The following is a 21,105-nucleotide window of genomic DNA, read 5'->3' on the forward strand; positions in this document are numbered from 1 at the left end:
AGACATGCATGCTGCAGTGGCATTCTGTATGGCCTAGGTGAGGAGGTCCCATGGGGACCCTCTTCTGTCCCAATGCCCCAGGTACCTAGGAACTTATAGGGGTCCTGAATATTGGTACTGGGAACCTGGACAGCAGGGACCTAGTACTCTACAGTCAGTTGGATCAAAAGCCAGGCAAAAGGTGTACGGGTACCGCAACAGAACCCCATTTTCTCACAATGAAGTATAGTTTCTTCAGATAAGTAAAACTATAACTGCTGAATTTTTATGATTTTGTGTGTAAAATCTGAACCCATCAAAGTCCCTGTGACCGTAGTTTTCAATTTTATTGTGTATATTTTCTCTTATATAATTCTTGTACGATGTGGTCCAGGGTGTATGCACAGCTTTTCATTTCAGGGTGCATTTTTGCCCAATTTCTTTATTTTACCAACGACAGTAATTTGAAAGATATATACATATATATATATTTTTTTTTTCAGGAAACTCCAGTTATTGGACGCAAAGCTGATGTTCTGAAGGCAGCACACTTATGTGCAGAGGCTGCATTGCGTTTGGTGAAACCAGGGAACCAGGTAACATGGCTGCAACTGGGATACTGGTCACTTGAATCAAGATAAAAATAACGATGCAGTCTCCTGCATCTTGCAGTACTGTGAAGCTTCGTCTTCAACAGTAAGAATAGTTGTGAAGTGCCTAACAGTCTCTTAAGGGTTGTCGGGTAATACTGTCCATTAAAACTGGCAGCAAGCACAGCAGTGGCCACCTGTCTGGTATGTGCTTGCTGCTGGTTGACACGTTTTAACATGCATACATCCTGCACAGTGGCAGTTGTTTGTTTAAAGAGCTCTCTTGGCAGTAAAATACATACATTTTCAGCTTATTATTTTGCCGTTTGTTAAACAAAAAATGTCTTGTTTAGTTATGGTTTGAGGGACAAACTAGTAATTGAAGATATGTTGAGGTCACAGTGCGGCCTTGCTGTATACATGTAAACAGAGCTGCCTCGTCCAAATAGTTTTGCTTTCCTTGTATTGCTTCTGCTGTCCTCCAAAACAGTAAAAAAAAAAGAATAACTAGTGTTTCCTGTTTGTAGAACAGCTTCATTTACACACTGATTTGTTCGTGGCCTCTGATCCACTAATTTGTATTATTGTTTTACAGAACTCTCAGGTAACCGAGGCCTGGAATAAAATTGCTCAGTCGTTTAACTGTTCCGCTGTTGAAGGTAAGTCCTACAACGCTTTAAATATGGCTCATAATGACCACAAGCTAGGCTTTTTTCATAGTTATGTGGATTGACTGCTCTGTGATAAACAGTGAGGGGTCAAAGAATGACTGGAAAGCCTGCCCTTCTGCGTTTAGGGGCAGTGATGCAGGTAACATTCTAGTCTGGCAGTTTGGAGCATACTGGAAACCTTTTCATAAATTGGTATGATCCGCTGTTACTAAACCCTCTGGGTGTTTATTAGTGGCTAAAGTCACTTTATATTCTATTTTGGGTGTACTCTTGCTTGCCCTTCATTTTAATCCTTTTGACCAGTAATTTAAACTGTTTTGTTGACGGTTTAAGCCACCATTGAAAATCTGTGGGTGAATATGGACTGGTCTAGTAAAATATATGCAACCATCTGGCTCTCCAGTGGTACAGTGGAACAATCTGGTAATGCAATTATGTTTCTTCTTCCAAGGGATGTTGTCACATCAGCTGAAGCAGCATGTGATCGATGGCGAGAAAACGATCATCCAAAACCCAACCGACCAGCAAAAGTATGTTTGGTATTCTCCTCAAAAATGTGTAATGTTCATGGTGCTTGTTCTTTACTCAAGTGTGTGTATTAATAAGGAGTTTGCAGGCCTCGACAAATCTACAAGCCAGCCCACCTGTTATGGCGAGTCAGATTATATCCGGGCAAGCTATATTTTGGTCCTACTCGCCCTTTCTGTGTTTAGAGGCGGGTCAATCGGCAGTCGACATCTAAAATTACTTTTCTTTATCTGACTGCAAAGATGAAGGATTTTGTAAAGTGAACTGTCTGACAAACGTGCTGTACAAAAAATGGGAAATGAAAGGCTTGTAGGATGTCATGCTTTATTCTAGCACCCATTTAAATAGCTAAAAAGTGAATTGTACAAACATGTCAAAATAAATTGCTGGTCTGAAAGCCCTTGTTTTCTAATTCTGTGATGAGAAAATATTTTAATAGGATGGAAACAATTCCGAACAGATAAATGTTTGCTGAAAACCCAATTTCTACAGATTGTGTATACGCTAAAGATTGATTGGTACAACTGCATGTTAGTGGTAACACTTTTGGCTATTTCAATGCAAAATGTGCTGTCTGTAAATGGTAATGTAATCTACCACCTCACATTTTAGTACTATACTTATTAAGAGTTTTTAAAGATGAACTGATGAACATTCATCCCCTGATGGCAATGCTGTTGGTGAACTAAGAGGCAAGTCAGGGGTCATGTGTAGCTAGATTTCTATTATGCTTGGAGCAAACATTAAGTGTATTAAATCAAACCAAATAGTTTTTTTGTACAGCAGTCTTGGTGAATTTGCATATTGGAAGGTGCTCTTTAATGTGATAATGAAGAAATAAAGGCTCTTCAAAATAAAATATTTGCCTAGGATGACAAAATGAGACCAGCTTATAGGTCAAGTAGATTTCAGTTAGGTTGAGTAGCTTATTCAAGGTGCTAGATCTATGGTCATTTTTTTTTATTTTTCGAGGTCTAGTTTGACTCCAGTCAGTTGTGCTTAAGGGTGACCACATCAGAAATTGAGGGCAGCCTTAAAGCCGTACTACATCAGGCTTACCCTGTGTTTGTGGCCTGATTTTGTTTCAGGTGGGGCTAGTCCCTCCAGTAATCGCAAATTGGTAGATGTGGCGGCCAATGCCAAGTGCCGAAGCGTTGAATGTAATTTCCTCTTGTTGATGGCTAATCTAAATATCGTTGTCTAGCTTGACTCTAGACCTTTCTATGTAGTGCAAATAGGGCTCAGTTTCAATATTTTAGCACAGTGGCCTTTGTTTAGCTTGGTTTCCTTAATGTTTCATAAAGTTTCTGGAAGTGAATCCGGTTTCCAGTTGAACTATCAAGATGCCTGTGTATGTCATGCTAGAATTTTTCACCCTGTGTCTGGTTGTCTTTGACCTATCTCTATACTGTCTTTCTATTATAGGAAGGACCATGAAAAGGCTGAGTTTGAGGTGCATGAAGTTTATGCCGTAGATGTCCTCGTTAGCACTGGAGAGGGAAAGGTAAGGAGGGGCTGCACACTTAAGCCTCTTTGAAGCTACACACACGACCGATTGCAGCACTGTGTGCCTCGTTAAAAAAATCTTTAGAACCATTTTTTTTTTTAGGTATTCCCCCTCCCCTGACACATTGTGCCTCAGACCTTTTGTCCCAGTAGACACTCCATTCCTTTGTTGTACTTTATATCCTGAGTGCTAGAGACGCCTCCTCAGGCATACTTTTGTGCAATTACACTGCAGCACTCTTCTTTCTGCACATCATGAGCTATGCTTTTCACAAACATTCTTATTTATTTGACGTCTTTTGAGATAGGTTTGTTGAATGAACATATCTTGATCATCCATAGCACCTGTTTTTGCTGGATTTTGTCACTGGTGCACTTTATGAACAGGACTCGTTCTGTCCAGGTCACCTGACCTTTTGTCTGTGCATGCAAGTGTTGTAACGGTGCCTTCTTGCTGCCTGTCGGGCCCTGCTCAAATATGTAGTTTTCCCAGTTATAAATGAGATTGTTTTATTCATCTACTTAACTACAACTTCACATCGCCCCTTACTCACTGTGAAATGGCTAGTAAGTGACTTCGATTTAAAAACTCCAAAATAACATAGTAAAAAAGCAACCTTTTTTTAAACAGGAGCTGTTTTATTTTTTCAGCCAAAGGATGCTGGGCAGAGGACCACCATATACAAAAGGGATCCTTCCAAGCAATACGGTTTGAAGATGAAAACCTCCCGTGCCTTCTTCAGTGAGGTTGAACGACGATTTGATGCAATGCCGTTTACTCTCAGGTAGTGTAATGGGGGAAGGACTGGATATCTGTTCTGATTATGCTTCTTATTTAAGTGTTATCTTTAAGGGGTCTAGCCATATGATTAGGTGTAGCATTTTTCTGACCTGCACTATCTTCTGCATTAAGTGTCATTTATGTAAATTGTATTGTGGAAACTGCAGTTTCCGATTCTTTCTAAATTGCAGCAAATCTGTGCTATTAATGAAGTAGAGGTGATTAGAGAGCCACAAGGTTTTGTCGAACTGGAAAAGCCTGAGTTTCTTTGAGACTTGCTGCAGATCCTGACCCTTTTCCTGAATTGTGTTTGACATCACAACAGTACCAAGACATGTTGGAGACCCTCTGGGGCCAGCTCAACAAACATTTGGTTCTTAGTAAGGGCAGGACCCAACTAACTCACTGTGGGCGACTTCCTCTGCAGCCCCCGTGTGGACAACCTCCAGGATGGTTCCCCTCCATTCTTTTCATGGGAATTTCTAAAGCACATTGTTAACCAGGAGGTCCTCCCAGCGCCAAGATAGCTAACAGGTTACTTTGTTAATGCTGAATGCAAAGGTTAGAAAAGAGCTGTTTTTTAGTAGCTTTCTGAATATTGGTTCTGACTTTGTTTGCCTTCTATGCTATGGGAGAGAATTTCAGAGTTTGGGAACCCGGAAAGCGTAGGTCTGTCCTGCACTCCTGGTTTTCATAGTCCTCTGTACTACAAACAGTTGGTGGCCGGTGGACCACAGCGTTCTGGTGCGGTTGTAAAGAGGAAGTAGTCATGTATTAGTCTGGGGCCCTTTTATTGCGTAGCTCGATGAGCCATGCACAGTGGCTTGAAATTAATCCTTTTAAGCACTGCGGGCTGGCCAGGGCTGCAGTTAGTGTCATTTAGGGATTTTCAACAATATGTGGGCTGCGGCATTCTGAATGAATTGGAGGTTTTTTTCTGAAGGATTTTGGTCTACCCAGGAACAAGGAGTTTCCATAATCTCGTCACAAAATGACTAGGCCTTTTAATACTATCCTCCTTGATGGTTCAGGTGACCATCACAGCAGCTTTATCAAAGTTCTTAGCATTCCAAAGCATGTTGCCGACCGTATTCTGTCTTGAGTTGCCATTGAAAGCTTGTTGTCAAGCCACAAATACTGACTTTTGACCTGCGATTTAGGGATGGGTTGACGTCAAGAAAATCTGGCTAGTTCAGTTGCATCCACCTGGAGAGGTTGTTCCCCACTACTGTCACCTCCGTTTTCTCCCCATTTAGTTTCAAACAACTTGCAGCCATTAACAAAGCAGGGTACATTTACTCATGTCACCCACTCTGTATGGAGGCTCCAAAAAAATTCCTCCAGGAACACAAACCACCTGTAGCCCCCTGACCTGGCTAGAATTATCTTGCCACCATGGTTGTCCCACCAGTGTTTTGTATTAAATGCCTCCTGTGTCCTATGTTGGGCTAGCTTCCCCTCACACTTGTGTTTAACCTTTGCAGAGGACCTGGTTTTGTTCCTTAATGGCATCCTACTTTGGGCTGCAGTCTCCGATTGGTTTTCTCTAAATACAGGAAAATCTTGTTCCTTCCAATTACTGGTCTTCATCTGCACACACTTGATTGTTCCCTCCTGATAAGTCCATTCCACGTTGGTGACATTTTGGTTTTTAGGTTGAGCCAGGCGCTGCTCTATAGGGAGGCTTCTTGTAAGCACTCAAAACTTCCCAGAGACTTCTCCGTGTGGGTCGGACTCCTCCCACAGATTCCATTGGCCTTTGCGTGCTGTTTTCAATAATGAAAGCATGCAAATGGCCAAAGTCGGGTGTATGTTCCGCCCTTCCTCTAAAGGTTCACTCCCATGGCTTTTGGGTCTCAGGAGCAAGCAGCGGCGCACAGGCTGGCTGCTGCATTCCTCGTGGGTCAGGTTACGTGCTTTCTCGTTCACTTGTTTGTTGATGATTTCAGCACCACGCTGCCTCGCAAGGCGCCCGTGTTCGTGTTGCTGATTGCTTGATGTGAATCTTTCTACTTCAGCTATGCAACCGCTCTGTCTCCTAGGGCCGTGCTGTCCCCCTAGCACTGGTACATTGCACTCAGGCCAACTCTACTAGCTGAATTGCAGATCATTACACCATAGCAAAGACTGCGCCTTGAAAATAACTACATGTCCACAAAAAAAATAGATTTTTTTTATGTCCACTTTCTATGTATGACTATAAATGCATCAACTTTTATCTTTACGTGTGTACATATTCTATATACAGTAAACACAGTTATAACATCCTAGCTATTTTCGTGCAAGCCATCTACTTATCACCTCACGGGCAGTGTTCTTTCCCCTGTTGTATTCTAAGCCAATACTGGTGTTTATTCTCTTAGGGTTCCACATAGGCAACAGTTAAGAGATGCAAGCATAATGCGCTAAGCTATTTGTCCAGGGTCACACAATGTCATGAGGCAGCGAAGCGGGCTTTGAATCCAACCTTGCTACATTCGGTAATGTGCACAATTTGATACGTGGCGTGCTCAGCTGTGCTGGCTTTGGAAGCTGATTTTTCAATCCTGGTGACTGTGCTATGCGATGCGCCCTCCCCCCCCCCCTCACGCTTACTTTGGACCTCTGGTAAACTGCACTCCTGTCCCTCCCTGCTGTCGGAGCATTTCACCTTCTCAGGGAGTCACAGTGCAGCCGCCCCTATTATTCAATACCAAGACCTCTACTTCCCAGGCAATTGATTGCTTTTATGATGGCTTGCCTTTCCCTTCTATTCGCCCTTTACCTGAAGCATAGCCACTTTAGCACCCTTTCAATTGTATGGCTTGCATCTTTCCCCTGCTCACATTTAGGGAACTACTTTTTTCTTTTAGCACTACTGGCTGTGCATGGGTTTTCTAGCTCTCCCTTGTTGCGCTACTTTCTTCCCTTAAGCACCCAACGTATCTGCGCACTGTATTGCTTTCTCTTGTGTGCTTCTTCCATTCCCCCATATGCTCCAAGGTGCCTCCCTTGTTTGCTGCTCTCTAATTGCTGTGCCGCCCTGTCCTCTGTGTTGCCGTCTCCCCCCGTGCAGTATTGACGCCCACTCCAGCTTTATTTTATAAAATGACCCGAACACTTTCCCCACTGACTGTCTCTTGGCGTGCCCTCCAGCTGCCACTTTTTTGACAGGTGCTCTGCTACATCAAATCACTTTCACACTTGACAGTTTTTTTTTTTTTTTACATTAAATATTCAAAGTTGCATCGGCCCTTTTAGGCCGAACGATTTTTTTTAAAAAAAGCTATAACTGCTTGCCAGCATGAAGTCTCTTTAGTCGTCCTCTTCCAAGCTTGTGAATTACAACTACATTTGAAGTTTCCAAGCCAGAAAATTTTTAGTTTTGGATTCAATCCATTTAAGCCTCCTAAATATTTCAGAAATTTTAAGGGGCCAAATAAAGCCTTGACCATCCATGCATGAGCTATATTAGCTAACACATCGCTCCATCAAAGATAAAACCTTTGTGGCAGTTCCTCTGCCTTAAAAGTGTTACAGCCAACTTAAAATGTTCATGTGCTGCAGAATTTCTAGGATCAATTATTGCTTCCCACACAATTTTGCTAAGCGTAGATCTTGTATAATTGTTTTAACTTGTAACAATTTCAAATATGCTCCAAGGCTACTTATGTTCGGTCTCCTGAAGCCAAACTCTAAACTGATTTGGGCTGGTGAAGCCTGCCGAGGTAAATTGAACAGACAAGTTCTTACTATGACGTCTATAATTTTTATCCACTTTTGCTCTTAATATTGCCACACCATACGTCTAAAAAGGTGCATGTTTATCTGCCATTACTTGCAACAGTGGCTGAAGAGACGAGCTTTTTAAGGAATTCCCCAGTGAGGCAACCCCAACAACTAATTAATTATTCCTTCTTAAAATGGCAGTACACTAATTCTTAAATGAGCCTTTGGAATCAAAAATCACCCCCAAATATCTGTAATCTGATACAGATTCCAGAGTTGTCCCGTCTATATAAAATGTTGGCAGGGAAGCTCTTCCCTTTGAAACTAGCATGGTTTTGGTTTTATTAAGATAGACTTAACCCATGATCCTCCGCATACTGTGCAGTTTTATTAAGTGCTGAAGCCCTACCTATGATTAGCTAATCTGGACACTATCCTCAGCGTACAACAGGTGGGAGACATTAAAACCAGCCACTGTCAGTGTTGGAAAGTGGATTATTGATAGGGGCAAATGTAGGTCTACCACTGGCAATAAAGCCACTTACACAGTATAGGGCTCAGAATAGGTCTTAAATTATTCCTATGCTTAACCCTTGGAAATGTGGCCACGAGCAGGCAGGCTTAACTTCAAATGTAAAGCATTTAAAAACACCAATTCAGTAAATAATAAACACAACATAAAATATCCGACACCAATTTATAAAAATAGGAAATATTTGTATCTTTTAAACGACAAATCCACTGTAGGGAACCAGAGATTCATTTTTTTTTAAAGATTAGTCACTTTCTAGTGCTTAGAAACCAACAGTGCCCCTTTTGGTCATTTTGTTGTCTGACAGGGACACAGTCACCTTTATCAATTGTTCTGGAGGCTCTCACCAGTCTTGTGCAGCCCCCTCTAGCAGGCTGGGTCGTATTAGAACGCCTTCCTGAAGATCTTGCGGGTCCCAAAGTATCCCAAAACACAGTCCAAGGTTCTATAATCTCCAAGAGGGTCCTTGGAAGTGTGAGACTTTAATTACCGCAATCCACTTGGACAAACCCCTTACAAATCCACTTGGACAAACCCTTACAAATCCACTGGTAGTACTCCAGGCTGGGGATTCTTTGTGGTGATGATCCAGGTGAGCTCTGTTAACCTGTAGCTTGCAGGGAGTCCGCTCTTTGGGTCCTTTTGAGGCAGGTTTGAGCCACAGGGCTGTAGTTTCAAATGGTGCCTAAAGGCGTAATCTCCAGAGTGTAGGCCTGGTGAATACACATCCAATTCTTCAGCATGGGCCCTTCTGTTTCTCTTCGGTTTCTAAAGCAGGTCTGAGGCACCACCACTCTCAGATACCTATTCAGATACTTATTCAGTGTTATCTGGGGTCAAGCCTGTCAAATGAGCTTCAGGGTTCCACCCAAAGGTCTGACCACTTCCTGCAGAGTGTGGCAAAATGCTAACCCAGAAACCACTATTCTTCCAAAATTCAATGTCCGAATTTTCAGCAGGGAGAGAAGAGCTGGCTAAACACACCCCTAGGATGGCTAATCTCAATCTCTCTCCACCTTGCATCTGCTCACTCCTGGCTGGAGTTGAACAGGGTATGGTTGTAAATGGCACTGGGTTCCTCCACTGCTCTTGAAGTCCATGGTTTACGACTCCTCCCCCTGCTCTGGCATTCCTATGCCCAGCAAACTATCTTCCCCTAGAGGCTTCCTAACCCCAGGGGTCATCTATCACCCCTTCAAAGCAGCCTGGCTCACCCACTTATCTCTGACCGATCCGGGCAGAGCAGTACAGGGTTGAATTTTAACTTGTCTGTACATTTTACAATAAACTCAACAATACCATATTGTTTGATTGATCATTACCATTCTACGGAGTCCTTTAATCCCAGTTTTATGGCTTTACTTGCTCCAGTTAACTAATAACCTTTTCCAATGTTAACATATGGCATGGGATTTGCAATGGGAAGTGTGACTTGGGCCATTGTTCCAGCACCAGGGCTTATAAAAACATATTTAATAAGTACACTACATATATCCACAGGACCCCTACCCCAGGAACACCTAGGGGAGACTTTAGGGGGTTCTGAATGTGTAAAAATATTGCGCATCCTCCCTCCACAGTGCTCCTACCACCAAAGTCTATTTTGGGCAGCGCTTAATCACAATGTGGGGAGTGAAATGTGCAATTTACTTTACCCAGGGCATATAAAACTGACTTTGTAAGGGTCCACCTTATAGCTACCTGACACCCGCCCTTGGTACACCTAGGGGAGACCCTGGGGGTACCTAATATGCCCAAACATTGTAGGTTAACCATTTTCAAGTGCCCCAAACACGAGTTTAGGCACAATTTACTTTTTAAAAGCAGTCCTGTAGCCCAGAGCCACATTTAAACTGACCTCCGGCTTCAGCAGTGCACACATGCAAGTGCAGAAAGGGATGCTGGCCTCTAAACTGCCATGCACTATTATATACTAGGGACTGGTAGGTAGTTTCAATCCCCCTGCCCTATTGGGTACTAGGGCCCTATGGGGTATGTCATGCCAATCACAGGGGTACCCCAACCGTAAGTGTATGTTCACTGTATTCTAAGTTTTCAGCATAGCACTGTGCCTGGTTAGGCAGAGCCCACGCATGTCAGTCAGTCAGTCCGTTACCACCAGTCAGCAAAACGTTGGGGGGGGGGGGGGGGGGGGGGGCACAGGATGACTTTGCAGCAGTCGGTGAATGTGTATTAATATTGCTCTGAGCAGGGGTGATGACGCCAAGATATACATTGAATAAAGGGGGGGGGGGGGGGGGTGTAGTACACAGGGTTGTTTTTAGACCATTCCTTGTAGGGATTTTTCTTGAAAATGTTGAACCATTTGCCATCCTAACTCTTTCCCAAGCGTCTTTTTACAATAGTTGTATCTCTCTAAGGAGAGGAGAAATTCCCCAGCTCATCAGCTTTGCCCGTTGGATATTTGTCTGCACTGCATTGAATGCGGAGTGAAAGTCAACATAACTTGGTTACGCTTTTGTTTGCGGAGTCCATCTTGACTTTGGTAACACGTTAATCATATCTTTCTGTAGCGGTCTCCTCTGTTTGGACCTCTTTGACTCCCATAATGTCAGCTGGCTCTTTTGTCTATACTGTAAACTTGACCATTCAGTCCAGAATATAATTCCCCCGTGCCAGAGTTAGACTTTTTATTATGGGCTTTCCTAAGCCTCTTGCGCTGTCCTTTTGTAGTCTGAACAGGCTCTACAGGTGGAACAGACATTTGGGCAATGTTTTACAAGTTTGCTAGGCCCCGAATTTTTGTTTAAGAGTAATTGAAGCAGTCCTGTTACTGCAATCTGGATTACTGAGGTGCTTGCTAGTAGATGGCCTTATGGCTGGATTACTCAGTTTCAGATCCAAAACGCTCCACCTAAACGATATCCCCTGTAGAATCTTTAGCGGGTGATTTGTTAGAAATTGCTTTGCTATTGCAGATGGCTTCATTGGTTTCCCAGGGTTTGTAGGCCAGACAACCTTTTGTTCCTCATGGTTCTGTAGAAAATTTCCTGCTGTTGGTCTTTAGAGGTACCTTTTGGCAAAGTTGATTGACGTTGTTATATCCACTGTCCTGAACCTGTTTTTAACTTCAGTTTAATGTCTGACACGGATTATAAAATAGCTGTAAGACATGCCAGTTTATCTAGGACTGAACTGCATGCACAGGAGGAAACCATTTGAGCAGTAACTTGTATCCTCTGTACCAGTGAGTTTAATACGCCAATCTTTGAATCAATTGCTATAAGAAAGTTGATGTGTAGGTCTAACTTACTAGACTGATGTTAGAGCATCAACTACTGCTTGAAATGTACGAAGCAGGATGTCCCATGTTTTACTATCTCTTCCTACCTGTTGGGGTGATTTACTGTACGAGGTGTCTGCTTGTGGAGAGATCTGGGGTCACTGATAAATGAAAGCCAGCCATGGGAAATTTTCTCCTGTAACACCGCTGACTCCACCGGAGAGACCTCATCCAACTGCACCGCTTCTGAAGGTTTTCTATTTAGCAGGGCTGTGAATAATACACCCTTTACTGTTAGCTGTACAGGACCCGTAATGGGATTGTTACCAACCAATCCTGCCAAGTGAGCCTTGTAGCTAGTATTATTGTAATGATGCACCTAGACTGCTGTCCGAGTGTCCTTGGTTTTGTGTTGGTGCTTTGTTAGGCTCCATACTGCATTTGGCTAGTTCTGTACCATTATGGCTGTGAACCCCACCCACCAAAACCTTATCCAACTCGGGTTGCTTGACACCTGAGATCTCCTTATCTCCAGCACTTTGATGCTCCTTGTAGCCTAGTCCTCCTACTGAAAGGCAGGCTTTTTTGTTTATATTTTACATGAGTATCAACTCCTGGAGTTCCCATAGAAGTTTAGATACATTGGGAGCACCAGGAAGATATGGTTGTAATGGGCTTTGCATCTTTGTTGCATGAAAGCAGAGTATCCACAGGGTTCTTTAAGAAGCCAGGTTTCGTCTGCATTCCCCCCCCCCCCCCCCCGCCCCCCCCCCCCCCGTGCTTTTTGGCTGAAGATCGTAGCCACTGGTGGAATAAAAAGAACACCACCACCACCGCTTGTTCTACAGTAGCTGTTCTGGCCACTATTGGCTCATTTGGATCTTTATTTAAAATTCACACGATCTTCTGTCTGCGCGGGGCAATTGCTGGAGCCCCCTTGTCCTCCCTGAGTGCATGCTGAGTTTAATAGTAGGTGTTTTTGATTAGTTGCCGGTGTTTGTTGGCAGTATAGCTCAAAGAATGAAGTTTGCAGTGGCAGTTGTTTTGGGAGACGCTTTCTCTAAGCACCACACTTATTCGCTACCCAGAGCTTAAGTGCCTTCCCAGGCACCCAACTCTGCTACTTCCGAGGCAGGAAATAAAAAATAAAAAAAACTCACTTCAGCCTGGGGGCGGGGATCATAGGCATAAAAAAATGACCGTCTCAAACCTTTGACCTGGCTTTGAATACCAAATTGCTATTTGGATTGTGACAAAATTAAGTTTCCTTTGCAGAGCGTCAAATAGTCAATAGTCGGAGGCCCAGGCTTTTAGGCAGTCGGCTGCAGGGGCGGGCCTCCGATGGCACAAGCCGCACTGGCCTAAACTTCTGCACCAAACATGGGTAACCCTGGCACAAGCCTTACCTGCACCCGCCGACTGTCTCCGGAATCGCTGTCTTTACTGCGCGTCTTGGTCAGCTCTGGTGGCTCTATTCTCTGAGCGAGCCACACTCTAGACCGGCATGGTCAAGCATGTCGAAATGTAAAGCCAGGTATACGCTGGCACGGCATAATGCCACCCCACACCTGAAGAAGAAAGTTGTATCCACAAGTTCTGGTTGTGTTCAGGCATACCTCACTAATGCAGGACCATTTCAGCTCTCCTAGCCTAGTTTGTTACAGCAAATCGAATCAAACTGTGAACTAGTTTGTCAGTTTGATTATATAGGGCCGTGAGTGCTTGCCCCTCTTAGGTCTTCATACTTTATACATGGGCTGCTGCATGCTTACTCGTGGTTACCCTATCTCTTGCAGGGCGTTTGAGGATGAGAAGAAAGCCCGAATGGGTGTGGTTGAATGTGCCAAACACGACCTGTTGCAGCCCTTTAATGTCCTTTATGAGAAGGAAGGTAAGCCACTTTAAGACTGCACTAACCCTCACGTTATCTTTGAGGAATTTAATACTTTCATTATTTAACCTGATTTTGGAGACAAACTTTTAACTCGCAGAGTAGTGGGTGCATGCAGCCGATCTCGTGTATACTGAACAAGGTGAGGCTATGCACTTGATCTCAGTGTATTAATGGCAGGGGGGCTTCTCGTGTCCTTATTTAATGGCAGAAGAAGCCAATGCATTGGAGTACCATCACGTGGGGGGGATGCTGTTAATGCGCACAGATCTGAAAGGCCCATGGAATCGCTACCCATGCACACTGGGAATGTGTTTGGGGCCGGGCACTGTGCAGCCATCTTATACAAAGCAAGTGCAGGGTAATTGCTTTAGCACTTATTGGCCAGTGTGTTAGATTCTGCTCACACACTTCTCATTTTGCAGGGGAGTTTGTGGCCCAGTTCAAGTTCACGGTGCTGCTGATGGTGAATGGCCCTATGAGGATCACCTGCGGCCCACAGGAGCCTGAATTATACAAGTCTGAACTGGATGTGCAGGATATCGAGCTGAAGGTCTGTGGATTCGGCCCTTTAATATTATACATTCTTTACTTTGCTTATGGCTGCTGTTGATGTTAGTTTGAATGACTGGAATTGCAGGCTTGCCTCTGTCTGCAGATATGCTTGGCGCAGGTAACCAGATAAACTCCCTTAGCTGTTATGTGCTTCTGTGGTCTTCCAGAACGTCTAATCAATTTTGCTCTTTCTGTCAGGCACTATTGCTGAGTTCCGCAAGCCGGAAAACCCAGAAAAAGAAAAAAAAGAAGGTATGTTTTTTTTCCTTGGCTATTTGTGAAAGGTAAAATGTACTTTTTTGATCTGAATTTCAAATACTGTTGCTTAAAATAAGCTGTAGTCAAAGGGATAGGGTTGGCTTTAAGTGGCACGTGCACTAAAGGCGCATTATTGCTGTAGAAATAAGATGTATGAAGCTCTGAAATGGTCACTCAGTAACTGTTTAGTTAATCATTGCATTGAATGCTGCCTTCTGACCATGTCCATCTCTACCAAGCAATATTTGATTAACAAGTTTGTCGAAAGCTCAAAACATTGTAATCGAAGATATGCTGAAATATGCCTTTTTAATTGTAAAAAGCTGCATTTGAGCAGTTGGTCTGCTTCTGTTTTTCCAGAGGTCTGCACTGCCTCAGCTTAGATTCTGCAAAGTCTTTACCACGAACTAGAGCCAAATGCAGCATAAAGTACTTGGTTGCCTTGCATTATCTGATATTGCATGTTTGCTTTTGCAGGCCTCCAAGAATGCAGAAAATGCCACCAGTGGAGATGCCGAAGAGATTGAAACCACTGACTGAGGCCCTTCCCAATTTCCTCACTCCAATTTGCCAGTGGTTTTGTAGTTTTTGCATCCACCCTGTCCCTCTTTCTCCCCTTTCACGAAGAAACAACAAAGGGGGCCTGTTTTGTCGTATGAGCTTCGGACTTCCCACTGCGTACAGTCGGCATCTGTGGACACTGAGGGAGGTGGCTCTACTTCAGGCTATTTAAAAACACGAATTAATAAAAAAAAAAAGCAGTCTAAAACTGCTCTCTTCCTAAGCCCTTGTCTTGTTCTCAGAAGTGAAGTAGGCTTTTCCTGCCCATATATCTTTCAATGCCACATTGAGCATTCTCAGGCGCTTACTCAACAACTGTCTTTAAGAACCCTTCTGAAATTCTTGTCTGTGCGATGTGCAACTCCATCTTGCTGCCCCGGAAACTAGGAAATGTTCTGCTCTAGCCCACTTGTCTTCAGAACATTATTTTGCAGCCCCAGCTGTATTCAGAGCAATTTGCTGTTGTAGGCACAAGGCAGGGATTTAAAGGACCCAGAGAGTAGTCAGTCAGTGGGTTAAAAGTTTAATCTCATAATTATAGTTCTGACATCACTTTGGTATTGGAGAGGATGGGAAGCTGTAATGATTCATGACTATAACCTTTTGAGTGGGCTATTGCGTATTGCAATAGGGCATAGTGTGTTAAATATTGAAGTCTTCCGAAATGTTCACCGGTTGCATCTTCAAGCAACGCTTGGAACCTCCAGCTGTTTAATATAGAATTGACATGGTCTGATCTTTGTCCTTTGGCAGCTGCTGGCAGTTTGACACTGCATTAGGTCTCTGCACTGTGGGTTTTCCTTTTTGTGGGTGTAATTAAACATACAGGTGTAAAGAATCTGGTACTGACTAAGGCACTCACTACACACGCTCCCTCCTCCTTTGTCTTTGATGAAAAAAGTTTTAAGGCCACTCTGCTGTGATTTTGATTTTTTTTTTTTTTGTTTTTTTTTTTTGTTTGTTTTGTACATAACTGGAGCAGTTTATCCCCTTCGCTGGGTCTGATCCAGCACATCGCATCAGGGTTTGTCTTGGAATCCAAGCACTTAACAGCTATCAAGCTGTGGCTATATCACTCTGAAATGCGAGTCCCTTTTTTCAGAGGCATGGGCAGTGCCCATGTTATTGCAACATTGTCATGAACAGAAATGCATTTATAAAAGTACCAAAGGTGAAGTCTATTAAAGGAAATTGAATTTGAAATGTGTTGCTTTTTTGTCCGTCAACCGAATCTGTCCGTGCCAATCTTGTCTTTGGGCCCCTGCTTTTTTTTTTATTTTTTAGATGGTGTTTTGTTTTAAGTTCCATGGCTTTTGGGAGTCTAACCGGTGGTCGCTGATGACTTGGAATTTCAACTGAGCAGTCTTCCTCCAACTGTAGGTAGCAAATTGACCAGACTAATTGTTAAACCGAGCAAGGATTACGCGTTGGTGCAGCTTTTTTTCCAATGAGAAACGTTTTTTTGTCTCTTTTTTTTTTTTTTTTAAAGATGACTGCACATATTGTGGTCTTAAAAAATAACGGCAGAGTTCTTTGGAGTTGCAGGATGATGTTGCTCCTTGCACCGGTCTCTTCTGCAAATAGCAATTTACTTTTAGGTATCTGCGATAACTTGTGTAGCTTGGCTGTTGTTCAGAAGTTCCAAGTTGAAGATTTCTCTACTATCACATCGACATCAGCAGCAATCAGAAATCTACTGCAGTTGATACGCTTGTCTCCTAATTTGAAGGTTATAGAGGGACGTAGTAGCTCTTCGACCGTGCTATTTATTTTAGTCCTTGACTTCATTTTGTGTTTTGTTAATGGTAGTTTTAAGACTTTGCACAAACATTGTTGTCTTGGGAGTGGTATGGTAATTGTGGTGGTGGTACAGTGCTCCTATTTAATTTGGTGCTATCGGAATCCCAGCTGACCCATGTGATGGGATGCTGTTCAAAGAAAGAACAACTTCAAATCTCTAATGTCCCATCTGAGACATCACAAAAACCTACCTCTTGCCAGGTACGCCAACTTGGGGCAGTGAATTTGTTTAGCAGATCTTTATTAATCTTGTGGAAGTCGTTCATAATTTTATTGACCAATATACACCTGGGTGGTGGAAATGCTGATGGTATTTTGGCTTAAATGATCCCAGATTTCCAATCTAGACAAAGCTTTGATGGAAGATTGTGAGACAAATGGCCATTGTTGCCTTTGCTTTACCTCCTCCACTCTTACGGTCACTCGTTATACTCTGATACGTTGTCTTGTGACCAGTGCCTTTGGTTCTTTCTACCTGTTGCTTGCAATCCCCTTTCTCTAGATATGTGTCCTGAGAAGAATGAACCCCAGCCCTAACTGTAATGAGCTTTATTTCCAAGTGTGTTATGATATGATTTATTTGCATCTTTTGGATTATCAACTACAGGATCATGTGGCCGGGCCACTGGACCTGCTGGTCTACAGAAGAGCACAGCAGGCACGTTAAGATTAAACTTTACACTCCGAGCAATACTTTGTATGAAGGAAAAGTAAAAACGTGTCTCCGACCAAACACATTTTTTAACTTTTGAAATGGTGCAGTTGGAATCATTTTCTTCTCTGTTACTTGCTGGGGTAAAACACTTGTTGGGTATGATATGAAATGGGACTTTAGCATTGTACCAGCATTTTTCTTCAAATAAAGGCATTGTAAAGTGATGTCTCTGTGATCAGAATACTACATCTAATGTGTGCAGTGTTTTGTCTGGGAGATGTATATGAATCGCAAAGCCTATCCTCTAATGGTTTGAGAATGTCACATGGACATGAGTGGAGCTCTAAATAAGTAGGACAGTTCATTCTTTTTAATTTCAGTAATGTTTAATTTTATACTATTGGACCTTTTTTAATACGCAAATGGGTAAATACTTTCTTTGAGCAAGGTGTGTGCACTAGAGGCTGACGTGGTGTGATACTGGCATAGTAGGGCTTGTGGAATTTATTTCTTGGTACGATAGCTGGCCTAATTAATTATTGATAGGTTTTCCTTTGTAATTGCGCCACTGTAGCTTCTGCAGAGAATGTGTAGGATAGCCGATCAAGATGGTGAGGGGGTGGCAGTTCCTCAAGCTGTACATTCCAGTTTTGTTGTAGCCTTCTTACGTTGGTGAGGAGTTTTTTATTCATAAAATATACTGGGCTTTTGGTCAACTCTTCATCCGTTGGTCTGCTGTACTGTTCACATTTTGCTTTCATCCACTATAGCTTACGGTATGGCCGCAGGGGGCAGCTCACTTCAGCCACTGGTTTGCCAGTCTGTGTGATGGCTTTCTGCTCGTGCCCAATTTGCACATCTGCATGATGAATAGTCCTCATCAGTACATGGGACTGCTTGTGCGGTGTGCTTTTTATATAATGTAATATAGATATACATCAAGTAAAATATAGCATGTGTGGCTGTATATTCCTGCCACCTAGTGTTGGGCACAGAAGTTTGTAGGTTGTTTTGCAGCATAAAGCTTTCCTTAATTCACATCCTGTGCATAATTCTGCCATCAAGAGGTTCGGTTTGCAGTTTTTTTTGGGGGGGGGGGCGCACATCACAGATATCAGGCCCCATTTGATGTCATGTGCATCCTTCAATAGTCCCTGCAGATTCGTTTTGTTGCTTTGGGTCTTGAAGCACGATTGAGTGCTCAATTTTGGAAGTGGGGGAATTGAGTTTTTTGAGTAAAACGTTAAAAGAAAGCATTAAAGAGTTTAAGGTCTTTGAGGTTACACTAGGGAATTAGGAGAGCGCTGAAGAAAGCTGAAAGTTTAAGGGTTTTCACCAAAATTTGTTCGGGTCAGTCAGAGAATGAGAGAAGGGCCTTTTGCCCCAAGTGGACAGCTGTGAGGTGTGTAATCTTACTTGGCTGTCCGATAACATTGCAGATTGCTGTGATGTGCGTTGTTGCGACTGAACACCTTAAACTTATGAATTAACAAGCATTGGCAATGCCAGTGGGTTTTGCTTACAATTGAAAGAGCTTTTGAGCTTTATGCTCTTGATAAGCCATACATGCACTCTTTTAATCTTCTCTGCACCCATTTGTCGTCTGCTGACTCGTTCTTGTATTCGTCTTCTGGCACAACAAGACACCAACTCAACAAAAATACAAGATAAATTAGAGTGCAAGTAGAAAATAAATGCCACTGTCTAATCCTGGTAGGCAAATGCTTGCAGTGGTAAAGCAAACAGAAGTAGATGTATGTCCTGCAGAAGTATTGTGCATAGTCTCTTTTAAAAGTTTCAGCATGGCTGTTACATGGAGACCCATCCCATGTTGGCCATCTTCAAATGGCAAAATAATCCACTTCAGACAACAGCATTTCATAATGTTTTACTTTAGAGGAAGTGGCCACGTCGGATGCAGCGCACTGCAGATAAAATGAGCTGCAAGCAAGTGATCCATAAGCAGTGCCTTGAGAGCTGTAGTATCCTCTTAAAAATAAAAAAATACAGAGAAGGAGAAAAAAAGTTACATCTGTTAAAGGAGAAAACTGAAGGAATGGCCTAATAGCGCTTACTTTGAAGCGTACTCTTTCAGATGGATGTATGCGTGATCAGAAAATGCATTCCTTCACAAGGAAAGAGGCTATGACTGAACCATTCCCCCCTGCAGTACACTGTCATGGATGGGCGTGAAGTGTAAATGACACTCAAACAGAACACTCCCTCTATGTAGCTGTATATATGTATATACATGGATGTATTTAATGACTTTTGTGCTTTCCAAGAGCTTGAAAGATTATAGCAAGAATGATTGCAGTGCAAATATCCTACCTAGGCTTTGTCAGAGGTGTTTTATCAAACCTTTTCATTATAAACTGATCAGACCTATAGCACTGGGAATATTTTTGCTAGTGAACCAAGCATGCCTCTTATTTGCTTGTCAAATTACTGTTGGCAAAGCAAATTATTATATTGTCTTAAGTTCCAACAAGAATTCTGACCATGCACACACATCTTCTATACCCACTGTTTGTCAGAGGAGGTACCCAGCACCAAAACCTTTGCCTACTGTGATAATTAACGAGATTCTATGTAACAAAATAACTACCAGTCTTAGCACAGAGTAATAATCCCTTAAAAGCTTATTGCGGCCAACATGCTTTTTGCAGTAAGGCCTACTTACTTTTTATTATAGCTTTGCATTATAAACAGATACCTTGGGGATCTGAACCAATGAGGCCCTACGCCTTAGCCTGTGGTTTGACAATATACACTGACCTACTGAAGTGTACATAAGCTGCCATCTGTCAGACATAAGTTTAAAATTACAAACGTACAAAATTACATTTGACAACAGCATTCCCCTGCTCTCAATTTAACAAATTCAGTGCAACTCTACTCCCGTGGTTTGTCGGAGTGGGTAACCATGCTAAATTTTATGCCTACTATGGCAATCTGAGATTACATATAACCAAGTACCTTTCTACGGACTGTAACATAATGAGAACCTGTTAGGGACCTGTTGGCTTTACCATGCACTTTTCACAGTAAGGCAGCCCTACTGCCTTTGTAATACTTTTTTTATTATATAAACTGGCAGAGCAATGGCATCTGACATAACATTTCAAGCATATAGCTATCATTGGCTTATTGCAATAATCAAGCGCACTACTGTAATTTAGCGTAAGCTTTCCCACAAGGCAACCATTAGGCATACAGTTCTATACCAAATAATGTTTGGCAAAATGCCCTCTTAGAAATCTTAACAAGTATTCTCATAGTGCAAATCCTCTGGTTTGTTGGGTGGTAACCCATGGTTTTGCAGCGTGAATCTTTCTGGATTCACTATGCTGTGCATTATTCCGCGATCTTGTGGTTGGGTCCGGATTCGTAGTCTTTTCTTTGTTTTTTGTTTTTTTTGTAGCCCAGGTGGGCGTCGGCGTCCACCATTTGGTGCACCTCCCGTGACGTCGTCGTGCTTCCTGCGGAAGTCCCACCTTTGGGGCGCCATCTTCAGATTCTTTTTTCCGCCGTTGGGTCTGGATCGTCATCGGGAAGCTCCAGAATTACACTCGAAGGAAGAAGGAAGAAAAGCGAGTTTCGTCGATAGAATCACTAGAAGATATCAGGAAAGGAAGAGATTTCATCAGGAGCGCGAAGAAAGGAGGACCAGCGCCCCTTTTCTTCGACGGCCTTGGAGAATGCACGCTCAGAGACCCTGAGTGCAATGGACAAGACGCCATTCAAGTTCTGCTTAAACTGCCACCACAAGTTCGCGCAGGAAGACCAGCATCCGGTCTGCAACCTCTGCCTACCGGTCGATCACCAGAGTATCGACTGCAACGC

At 42.9% G+C, this 21,105-nt stretch overlaps 1 protein-coding gene across 1 annotated transcript in view; it reads left to right on the plus strand.

Annotated features, from left to right (window-relative positions):
* The window catches only part of PA2G4 (proliferation-associated 2G4), a 47,270-nt gene extending 31,263 nt beyond the window's left edge, over window positions 1–16,007 (plus strand). The window contains exons 5-13 of the mRNA XM_085600290.1: window positions 483–575; window positions 1,165–1,228; window positions 1,692–1,770; window positions 3,194–3,272; window positions 3,926–4,059; window positions 13,336–13,430; window positions 13,856–13,983; window positions 14,184–14,237; window positions 14,721–16,007. Coding sequence (XP_085456416.1) covers window positions 483–575; window positions 1,165–1,228; window positions 1,692–1,770; window positions 3,194–3,272; window positions 3,926–4,059; window positions 13,336–13,430; window positions 13,856–13,983; window positions 14,184–14,237; window positions 14,721–14,783 — 789 coding nt within the window. The 3' untranslated portion in view covers window positions 14,784–16,007. The remainder of the gene's footprint in view (window positions 1–482; window positions 576–1,164; window positions 1,229–1,691; window positions 1,771–3,193; window positions 3,273–3,925; window positions 4,060–13,335; window positions 13,431–13,855; window positions 13,984–14,183; window positions 14,238–14,720) is intronic.
* The last annotated feature ends 5,098 nt before the right edge of the window (window positions 16,008–21,105 follow it).

The sequence above is a fragment of the Triturus cristatus genome, chromosome 4_2, assembly GCF_964204655.1.
Source record: "Triturus cristatus chromosome 4_2, aTriCri1.1, whole genome shotgun sequence".
NCBI lineage: Eukaryota > Metazoa > Chordata > Amphibia > Caudata > Salamandridae > Triturus > Triturus cristatus.